The sequence below is a fragment of the Ctenopharyngodon idella genome, chromosome 17 (assembly GCF_019924925.1).
Source record: "Ctenopharyngodon idella isolate HZGC_01 chromosome 17, HZGC01, whole genome shotgun sequence".
In the NCBI taxonomy this organism is placed as follows: domain Eukaryota; kingdom Metazoa; phylum Chordata; class Actinopteri; order Cypriniformes; family Xenocyprididae; genus Ctenopharyngodon; species Ctenopharyngodon idella.
This window is the reverse complement of record NC_067236.1, coordinates 29,284,102-29,295,189: the sequence shown is the minus strand read 5'-3', so window position 1 is coordinate 29,295,189 and position 11,088 is coordinate 29,284,102. Positions and strand designations below refer to the sequence as shown.

The following is an 11,088-nucleotide window of genomic DNA, read 5'->3' as shown; positions in this document are numbered from 1 at the left end:
GGTCTCCACAAGTTCTTTTCTCATTTTACCATGTGCACATGGCTATTTGATTGTCTGAAAGAAATTAGAAATTAGTAAAAGCAAAATTCTTGCGCCCTCTTTCGGCCACTCGCTGTATGGCAAAAATAAGGCAATTTCGGAAGAAACCACTGCAACTACCTAATTGACTAAACGTGCAAAACAATAAATACACTGTTAAATTAACATTAGCAGACACAAGTCTTATCTAATAGTATGTGTGATTTAATATAATGTATTTCCATCTCATTTTCGCTCAGTACGCACACATTATCCTCTGACGATTTTCTCGCCGCCCTGTTAGGAAAATGAAAGTGGACTGATCCAGTAGTATTGAAAGCAAAGCTCATCGCCCAGTTGTTTGTTTTCACTTAGCGCAGTAACAGAGCGGAGAAGAGAGGCACGGAGTTGTGTAACGGTTTCGTTTTTAATCTTCATTGCATCTTTCCAGCCTTCTGCCATGGCTCTGTGCAGCAGCGTCGGAGCCTTGGCGTTACCCAGCGAGCTTATTGTTCACATATTTTCCTTCCTGTCAGACCGAGACAAGCTCCGGGCCTCGGCCGTGTGCTCTCGCTGGAGGGAGTGTCTCTTCTACCCTGCGCTGTGGACGGAGCTCAAGCTGCGCGTCGGTGGCGGAACCAACGGCGGCGGCTCTGGATCAGAACAAACCCCGCGATTAGAGTTCCTCATGCGCAAGTTCGGCTCGTTCGTGCGGGAGCTGCAGCTGGAGTTTGCCCCGGTGGACGGCTATCTAAGCCCGCTGCAGCACGGAATGGAAGCCGTCGAGAGCGACCCGCAGTTCGCGAAAGATGCGATGGTGACATATTTGGATCAGGTGTTGTGTGTGCTCGGCAGTCTGCGTAATAACAGGTATATGGATCTAGTCACGGTTTGCATGTATTGGAATTACAAATCCTTTCTGCCTGCTTTGCTTTGCTTACATTTGACCAGCACCAGCAGCCATAAACAAACCCTGCGCATTACGTAACGCTCATGTCTGAAGCATCGCATGGCTGCCTGCTTTGTGCAGAACCAAACTGCGTTCACTTCTTATGACAAGCCCAACTAACTAGTGTCTATTTTTGTTGCTAGAAATGTATATTGCTAATAATACCTTATTTACTAGTAGGTAATCCAATAGTGACTCGTATCTTTCTCAGTGTCATTGGATGCTATTATTACTAGTCACCGTTTACTGGTCCATTGAGTTCTATGGGGATCTGTGTTTCAGATATTAACTTTGCTCTTTCAAATTGTTGCTAGTACCTATTTCTGTTTAACTTCTAATAACGTCTGATAGTTAGTAGGATCTGTTGCAGCATTAGTACTTCTTTAGTTGATACTAGTACCTTTTTTTTTAGACACTATTATCTATCCTACTTGTTACTAGTGACTTTTTATCTGGTTATAATTGCTTAAGTTTCACATGTAATTAGTTAGAATGACTAATTTATAGTTAAATTAAACATCTAAAAAGATGAATACTAATTAGATTAAAAAATATTTACTAGTAACAATTGGAATATAGATGGATAGATAGAAGATAGATAGGTAGATGGATCATAGATACTAGTGTTTGTTCGGTCTGTTAGGTAAACTATTAGTAAGTATTAGCACCTAATGAATAGTTATTAGTAAAATGGTAATAGAACAGTTGGGATACGTTCTAATATAATCCATACAGTCTTATAGTGACTAGTAACAAAGTGAACTTGTATCTAATGAATATTTTCTAGTGAAATTGAAAATCATTCTAGGCACTATTGGATTACTTGGGGCGAGGGGAAAATAAGCACTTGTAACAAAAAATAAATACTTGTCAGTTCTAAGGAGTAAAACCGCTGGCCGAACTCCCATGAGCCTTACTGCATTGTTAACATTCTAACAGAATCTTTAGAATTGTACGAAACAATGTTTAAACAAGACTGGCTTTGTTTTTCATGCCCTTCATAGATGTTTCCTGGTGCTGATCGTAACCTGCAATTCTGTTTATGTACAATAGAAAAGCACTAGAAGGACTCATGGCCCAGCACTTGCCATGTAAACAATAGGCTTTAGTTTGAAATGTGTAAAGAATAGAAAAAAAGAGCTGAATATAGGTTGTATGGTGTAGCGAGAGTGGTCCAAATTAAATGGTTGATTATTTGTATCATATATATATATATATATATTTTTTTTTTTTTTTTTTTGGTGGTCATTTACTGTGGTTGATTTTTATATTCATACACTGTTATCATATATGAATAACAAGTCACATATATTGTATGTTTAGACATGACACTGAAAATTCCCCCTTTTCATCCTCCAGAAACCTCCAGAAGCTGAGTCTCTATGGGGACACATGCATTCTTCAGGATGACGGGATTTTGGACAGCTCTTACCTCAGCCAGGTCGACCAAGGGGGCAAGAAAATGAAAGAGTATGTTTTAAAGCTAACTTTCACTCGTGTAAACTGATTACAAGCTGGCTTTGCAAATATTTTGGCCATCTTGTTAGTTGTAGGCACTCAGTCAGTCTTGGGCTGTGTTCATAATTGAATACTAGCATACTGCACAATGTATACACTGTATGTATACTGCCTGCCAGATGTTTAAAGGGGACATGAACTACATTTTATTTTTTTTTTTTAAATTGTATAATGTTCTCTGAGGTCCACTTATCTTATCAAGACTTTTTTACATCAAAAAAGCGTCATAATTTAGAAGTAATAAGCTATTTTCTCTCCTGTTTTTGATCCTCTCTTTCGATTACTTGATGGGCGTGACGCATTCAGGACTTGGAAGTAAACGCCCACTACTATGATTGGGTAACAGTACTGCATATTAAAATAATTTTCAACGTCCCGGCTAAATGTGTGGAATTGTTTTGAAAACTTCCGACTTTGAAAAATATCTCGTTACATAGTTGAAACATTTGCCAACAATACGAAACCGAGTTACCACAGTTATAGTTGACAGGATAGCTTGCGGTGTTTCATGTAAATGAAATTATGAATAAATGTACCATCGTTTGTCTTACTGTTGTTCGTATAGGCTATTCAGCGTTCATCCTTTTCGATAAAGTGAAAAACGTATACATTATCATTTGCAGTGTTGTGTTTTAAATAAAACGAGACATGTTGTATGAGACATGTCTTACTGATGACAAAACAGAACAGATGTCACTCACTGAAGCTTTTATTCATGTTTACAGCGAATGGCTTAGAAAATTTCTAACCATTTATAACGTGTTCTGTTGTTCTAGGATCCAGCAACTCTTCGAAGAGATCCTGTCCAACAGCAGGCAGATGAAGTGGTTGTCATCTGCGTTCATGCTCGGTGTGGTGACCCCCTGCTCTCTGGCCTCTCTCTCCAACCCCAGCACCAGCTCCCTCGAGCACCTCAGTCTGATCGACAACCAGCTGCCCAGCCTGACTTCCACAGTCGAACTGGAAAGGCTCGCTCACCTGCGGTCTTTGTCGCTAGACTTCTGCGACTTCACCTCCGACATGTGCCGCCTCCTCGCCTGCGGTGACCGAGTGCCCCTCCACCGCCTCTCTCTCTTGCTCAACGGAGCTGCTTTGGATGCCAAGCCTTTGGATGGTACTGCAGCCGAGGATGATTGGAAAGCCCTGGTCCGTCGCAGCACGAACCTGCGCGTCTACATCATGGCGATGGATGTGTGCAGCCAGGACCTTCTGCGTGTGCTGAAGCCCAGCGTGCCCCTGGAGCGCATCCATCTGGACAGCTACAGCAGTCTGGTGACGGATGGTGTCGTGGAGCTCATCTCGCAGCAGTACCACAAAACCCTCTCCCACTTCATCTTGATGAGAGATGACGCTGGATTCCCAGACCTCAGCGTCAACCGCAACGAGGACCCGCTGGTTCTCCTCGCCTGGCGCTGTGTGCACCTTGCTGTCTTGATCATCCATGGTAAGTGGACATTTTACACTTTTTCTCTTGCCTTTGACAGTCCACTGATTCTTGAGATATGGGATAAATAAATAAATAAGATTCTGAAAAATAATATATATATTTGGGAAGTTATTGTTCTTGTTCTTGTTGTTTATCATGTGCCTTTAATTTATTATTTTATTTCATTTTTTAAATATTATTTTTAAAACATTTCTGAAGCATTAACCTAAAACAATGGCAAGATTGTACATTCCTCCCAAATGAACTCTTTATAACAAATTAAATAATTAAAATATAATGATAATAATCATATAATAATTATAATAATGTCCCAGTGGACCACAACATAGTGGGGAAGGAGAACGACATGCTCACCGAGTATAAGAGCCTTGGGAATCGACATCAGCAGATCCTGACACGAGAACACAGATAGTGCCAGTTGTGATAGGAGCCCTGGGATGTATCAAGAAAGGTTTCCTCCAATACTTGGACCAGATCCCAGGGAAGCCAAGTGCCTTAGAAGTGCAGAAGATCGCGCTGTGTGGGAATGTACGCATCCTACGCAATGTGCTCTCTTAGAGAGGAACTCTCAAGGTTGAGTCCCAGATAGTGACCGAGAGATTATTATTATTATTATTATTATTATTATTATTATTTTTATTAAGAAAAATCATTAATAGAATTTAACACACATACACATTTACAAACGGATAGCAATATCAAGAAAATGACACAAAATATATTTATGCTCCATGTATCCTAATCTGTTACATTTGTAGTCTGTATTATTATAACTATGTAAAACCAGACATGACGGATGATTATTTAATCTGTTTATCTGTATCTCTAAAATTATTTTATTATGTAGCATTTTTAATTATATTTAACTTAATTTTATTTAAAGGAACACTCCACTTTTTTTGAAAATAGGCTCATTTTCCAACTCCCCTAGAGTTAAACAGTTGAGTTTTACCGTTTTCGAATCCATTCAGCCGATCTCCGGGTCTGGCGGTACCACTTTTAGCATAGCTTAGCATAGTTCATTGAATCTGATTAGACCGTTAGCATCTCGCTCAAAAATGACCGAAGAGTTTAGATATTTTCCCTATTTAAAACTTGGCTCTTCTGTAGTTACATCGTGTACTAAGACCGACGGAAAAGCTGCGATTTTTCTAGGCCGATCTGGCTAGGAACTATACTCTCATTCTGGCGTAATAATCAAGGAACTTTGCTGCCGTACCATGGGTGCAGCAGGCGCAATGATATTACGCAGCGTCTCTCACAAATGTCTCCATGGTTGCAAGGCACGCTACCTATGCAAGCAGAGGGTCACAGGCGCTGCGTAATATCATTGCACCTGCTGCATGATGTAACTACAGAAGAGTCAAGTTTTAAATAGGAAAAATATCGAAACTCTTTGGTCATTTTTGAGCGAGATGCTAACGGTCTAATCAGATTCAATGAACTATGCTAAGCTATGCTAAAAGTGGTACCGCCAGACCCGGAGATCGACTGAATGGATTCGAAAACGGTAAAACTCAACTGTTTAACTCTAGGGGAGTTGGAAAATGAGCCTATTTTCAAAAAAAGTGGAGTGTTCCTTTAATAACTTATGTCTGAATCTGTTTTTTTCCCCCTATTTTCTTGATATGTCAGCTTCATAACCTCAATGATTTTAGATAATTTCCCTCCTTTTAAATGTATGACATTTGTAGCCAACAATTTACAACAAAATGGCTCCTGGATTTAAAACGTGCTATGCAATGTAATATTTTGTCAACACTTAAGCCATCGACTATGTCAGACTTTCTGTCTGAATGTGGTGACGGTTCAATAGATGAAGCTAAAAATAGTTTCGTGCTGTCATCCCGAAGTATTCATTAATTAATCGGAATACTAGATTTGCATTCTTAAAGGGTTGGTTCACCCAAAAATGAAAATTCTGTCATTAATTAGTCACCTTAATGTCGTTTCAAACCCGTAAGACTTTCATTCATCTTTGGAACACAAATGAAGATCTTTTTGATGAAATATGAGAGCTTCCTGTCCCTCCATAGACAGCTACGCAGCTGAAACTTTGATGCTTCAAAAAGTTTTGGAAAACTAATCCATATGAATTGAGGGGTTTAGTCCAAATTTTCTGAGGAGACTCGATCGCTTTTTATGATGAACAGATTTAATTTAGGCCATATTAAGAATTTTAACAGATTAATCAAATAACACTTTTGAATTCCTATAGTTTTTGCCGCCTCATTTTAAGTGCATCCATTTTACTGTGCATGTCCTCTGGGTTAAGTCATTTTTCTTGCTTCACAGGCTACACTGTGTGGTCCCATAACCTCGTGGCCATCTCTCGTCTGCGTGGGTCCAACCTTAAAGTTCTGGAGGTGTCTGAAGAGAGCATTGACTTTGATCCGGACCAGTCGGTGTACATCGAGGGAGATCCCGTCCACAATCTAGTCAAGGAGGTGTCCTTGGGCTTGGGCCGCGTCTGGCATCCCTCCATGGACAATAGCGTGGTCCTGAACGAGCCCACTCAGCACTTCCACCGCGAGATGCAGAGTTTCAGCGCGGGCATGTAGACGCACCAGGGCCCGTTACCAAACGCCCTCTCTAACCCTGTGCTTGGTGATCTTTCACAAAATGGGCCCTTCTCATTTTACATATTGTTTTATTTCTTTCATTGCTTTTTGATTTGTTTGTTTTTTTTCTTGTAGTGTGAATTTAATCCTTTATATGTGCTGTGTTTAATCAGTATTAGCTCTATATTTATATCTATATCTATATATCCTGCTTATTACTAGGAAAGTATAGTTGGGTATTGGTTTAGTAGCTATTTGAGTGAATGGTAGAGAGGGGCTTTTTTACAGCTAGCTTAAAAGTTGTACAGTGAGTTGTTCATTCTCTCGCTTTGTCTGTTTGTTGGTTTCGCCCTAGAACGTGTGGAGTTACCTCAAACAATCAGTTGATCCTTCTTGGCTTTCTGCAATGACGAAATCCCATGTTCACATTGACCTTTTTATAGGGAGATTAGTCTTCCAGCCAAGGGACAGGGCTGATCCACAATTACGAACCTTCCTCTTTGTTCATCAGTATGTAATTGTTATTCAGAAATGAGGATCGGTGGAAACGACGTGTTCGGGACGCAGATCCCGCTGGTTTTTCTCAACCTGGAAGTAGACGCACCTCTGCTGGTGAAACCAATCGTAGAGGTTTTCAGTCTGGTGTATGACACCTGCATGCTGACCGCCCTGCAGCACAATATCTGGGCCCAGCCATAGGTGTTTTGTTCTTTTTTTGTTTTCTTATGTGTGTTTTTGTTGTAAGAAGTCCTTCCCGTCTGTCTCAGGTAGGCAAAAATTATATGACAAGGAAGATGAAGATGATGGTTATGATATTTTGGTAAGAGTGATAACAATCAGCTGTTCGGTCAGTTTTAATTGTTCTTCTCGAGTCACAGTTGCCTTGAACTCCCCCTTACTTCTTCATAATCAATGTGTTTTTGGCCTCGGACTCGGTCTGTTCAGCGTTAACGTCGCCGTAATTCCCAACCGAAGTGCATAATCCTCATTGGATCATAACTGAACACGCTCCGAACGGATTGAATCCAGGCCGCATTATTTCATCTGTAAAGCATTAGATGGCGGGAGACAGACGTTTGCTTGTTCCATATCTCAGGATTCCTGCACTTGCGGTACTTTTCCAGAAAGCTTTTGTTGAAGCTTCGTTCAAATGGTTGGTGTGCTCGATGGGCAAGATTTTGTAGTGTTTTTGGAGGAAAGAGAGCTCTTCCAAAAGAATGCGCTTTAGAAGTTGCTGGTTTTTATTTTTCTACTTGTTTAATTTTCCTAGTTTAGCATTCGAAGGTCTCAGTGTGTTTTTTGCTTTTACATATATTGTCTATTCGCTCCTTTTTTTAAAAATCATAGTCGAGGGAGGTCGTGGTTGCTTGCATAGCTGAAATAAGTGAATGTCAAACTAAAGCCTTCTTGAAAGCGGCAACGTGTTTGCTCTGCAGAATCCCCCTCTTTCCTGAGCATATCTTTTTCTCGTGCTCTAATAACGAAGCAAATCGTCGAAGAGTGGATTCGAAAACGTTTTAAAACCGTTAAGTTGCCTCGCTAACTGTTACTCTGTCAGGCCTCAGAACTTCCTGTTATTTGGCGGTATCGACTACCTGAAGCCAAACCAGGTTTGGAAGCCATCGCCCCAATCTTCCTGGAAGATCCGCGCTTATGACAAAAACGAACAGCCAAAGCAAACCTTTGCAGCGTGAAAACGATCTTTATATGCAAGCTTATCAAGTGAGGGGTGACCTAGATCTTGTGGTCCAAAAAAGATTTTGAAGCAGTTAACCAATGAGGTCGAACAACTCTTGGCACATGAAGGCCTGCTCGTAGGGTTGATGTAATTCGACACTTTATAAATGCGAAGCAGAGATCCAGAGATCCAGCTCCAGTTTACAATCTATTGTGGTACCCATGTCAACATTATTGAAAACGGCAGATTTTCGTGGTTGGTGGCACAGAACGCAAAAAGGGTCTCGTGGAAAGTCATTTGTGGATTAATATCTGTTCAATTCGCTCCCTTTTTGAATAAACCACGGATTTAAAAAATGTTGTTTTCAGGTGCGTTGACATAGGTGCCAAACATTCTGTAATGAATATGTTGGAATGCTCTTAAGCATGTGCTAGTAATGGGATTCTGTGTTTTTTAGTTTATTTCAAAAAAGTTCTACTTAGTACAGCACCAAATACAATTTCAGTAAGTGTGTTCTTAATTCGGAGTCTGTATGTTGTACATCGATTTTGTCGAAGGACTAGGGTTGGCGGAGAACGACAGCGTATGACGCGTTACAAACTGCTAAAGCATTCATACCGTGCCTAAAACCCAGAATAGCTTTCATTTCAAACCCATGTCATTCGCACGTCCCTGGTCAACCAAGTCTACGAAACTTTACAAAGACATAGCATATTTAAAACCGTCAGTGTTTTCTTGTTTGTCTCGTTTTTCTCATTTTGCAATCTCTATGTGTGTGTGCGTGCGTGCTTGCAAATGTGTCGTGTAAACGTTCAAAAAGTGCATACGTCAGAGAAGGAGGTGTGTGTTCAGTACAAAACGTACCACTTCCTCAGCAGTGAACAGGAAACAGCCATTCTCAGGGTTACTGTTAGATGTGTGGAGGAAACAAACAAGAGTCCAATAGCTCAGGCCTCTCACCATAAAAGTTTCCATTAAATGAAGAATCTTCTCAACAAAGTCACTGGATTTAACTTCTGTCAGCGCATCATCTGCGTCAGCTGCCAAAGATAACGGTGATACGACTCTTTTTTCGAAGTGCCCGCATGCTGGCAGAGGGCAGGGCCAATGGCTGATGGGCCGAGATGTACTACTACTATCGTATTATGACAACTACTATTAGATAAATGTACTAATGGAGGGAGGGGTGGTTGGACTTGGGTGATGGTCCACAGCTGTGCTGTGGCTTTGGTCAACATACGTTAGATCTCTCTTACAATGCACCTGTTTCACTGTGAAGAGTGAATGTAATTTAACTATTGAAAATCAAGGTTGGTTCTATCAGACCTATAAGCTGCTATGAGACGTGTTAGGAACATTCCACTGGGGAGTTACAAACAAACTAAAATGGCCAAATGTCTGCATGAAATGATTATTTTTTACTCTTTTATTCTTTTCTGTTTTGGTTTGGGCAGGGGCGGGATCCTGGAATCAGCGTTCGACTGGTCCTACGATGAAATTTCTTGAGCCATTTGAGAGCGCACGTAGGTTTTTATTCTTGATCGATTCGACCAGTCGGTTGTTACAACTCAGTTGGATCCCATTGTTTTTTTTGTTTTTTTTTTTGTGTTTTTACTTTCAGAAACGTTATATGCATTTCACAATCTCGTAGTAATGAGAAAGAGGGCTGCTGTGACCCCATCTGAGACGGTCAGTGTTTTACAGCTTTTTCCGATAGCTACCTTACCGATTATAAACCTCACGCCAGCCTTTGGTAAAACAAACAGTTACCATGTTTCCACTGCAGGTCCGATCTCGAGCTGGACGCGGACCTCTCTTTCTCTCTCTGGTTGGCTTGCGTTAAAGGCAAAGTCAAAAACTATGCAAACGGAATGCATACGATCCAATGGCTCTTAACTTGTTTTTCATTCTTTTGCGCTTTTTTTTTTTTTTTTTTTTTTTTTTTCTCCTTCTGTCACTCATATGGAAATAACCTAACTTGCAATGATACTTGGCCTTATTATTGTTATTATTATTGTTTTAAGATCTTGATTCTTCGGAAGCCAACTCAGTTTCAGGGGCGACCGTGGGTTACAGACATGGTCTCTATGAGACTGGCCAGAAGGCCCCAGTTATAAGTGGTACGAATGTTGTGCATTTGTTTAAAATCAGGACAGTTTGCAATAAAGAAGTGGCCATCATGGGGCACCAGCAGTGCGAAGACCACGCTGCTACCTTATAAACTTAATGGGGAGTTAACTAAGATAACATAAACCTGCATATGCGTATATATATATCAACGTATATACTTTTATGCAACACATGTCCGGGTTCTATTTATGAACATTGAGAAAAAAAAAGTTTATAAGCGTTGTTGTTTTGCAAAAATGGTTTTACCATCTTAAATGTTTAATATTTGGGCAGGTGTGTTCTGTCTACTTTTTTGTCTCCGGTGAGCACATAGCATTGGATTTTATATGTACATCTGCAAACAGGAAGTACTCTGGCACAGGTGTGAACATGCCAGGTGGGAAGATTTTAATGAGAAAAAGTGATCTTGAGGTTCCACGATAAAGAAGGAAAACCTTTGAAAAACTTAACTGACAGATATTGGGTAAACCAGCCGAATGTTGATTTGAATTAATGTTGAACGAATGCATTTTCTTTTAATCGGTAAAATAAAAGCATAAAAAAATCATTCTTGTCTCTGTGTATTCATATAATTCTGATGTACGATGCATTTTAATTAATTTAATTAATTAATTGTACAGGTTTTTTCTTTATCCTTCACAATGGGAGACTGAATGAAAAGTAGATTTTTGTTTTTGAGCAACAATTTTCAGTGAAAAGCAGTTTCTGTTGATCTAAATATTTTACAGCTTGGCCTACCTATATTCATTATAGCAATCTTTCCAAAAGCTTTTCCTGGTCTGGAAAT

The 11,088-nt window shown here is 40.1% G+C and overlaps 1 protein-coding gene across 2 annotated transcripts; it reads left to right on the top strand.

Annotated features, from left to right (window-relative positions):
* The first annotated feature begins 350 nt into the window (after positions 1-350).
* On the top strand, positions 351-10,848 carry LOC127498576 (F-box only protein 33). 2 transcript variants are annotated; one of them, XR_007925915.1, is made up of 5 exons: positions 351-888; positions 2,327-2,437; positions 3,262-3,929; positions 6,228-9,860; positions 9,958-10,848. XR_007925915.1 is itself a non-coding variant. In XM_051868089.1 (4 exons), exons 1-4 carry the CDS (start codon positions 479-481, stop codon positions 6,491-6,493), a joined length of 1,455 nt encoding a protein of 484 aa, XP_051724049.1. In that variant the 5' UTR covers positions 351-478; the 3' UTR covers positions 6,494-10,848. The 2 variants fall into 2 exon arrangements, 1 of the variants encoding a protein (XP_051724049.1); XM_051868089.1 differs by having other exon boundaries at positions 6,228-10,848.
* The last annotated feature ends 240 nt before the right edge of the window (positions 10,849-11,088 follow it).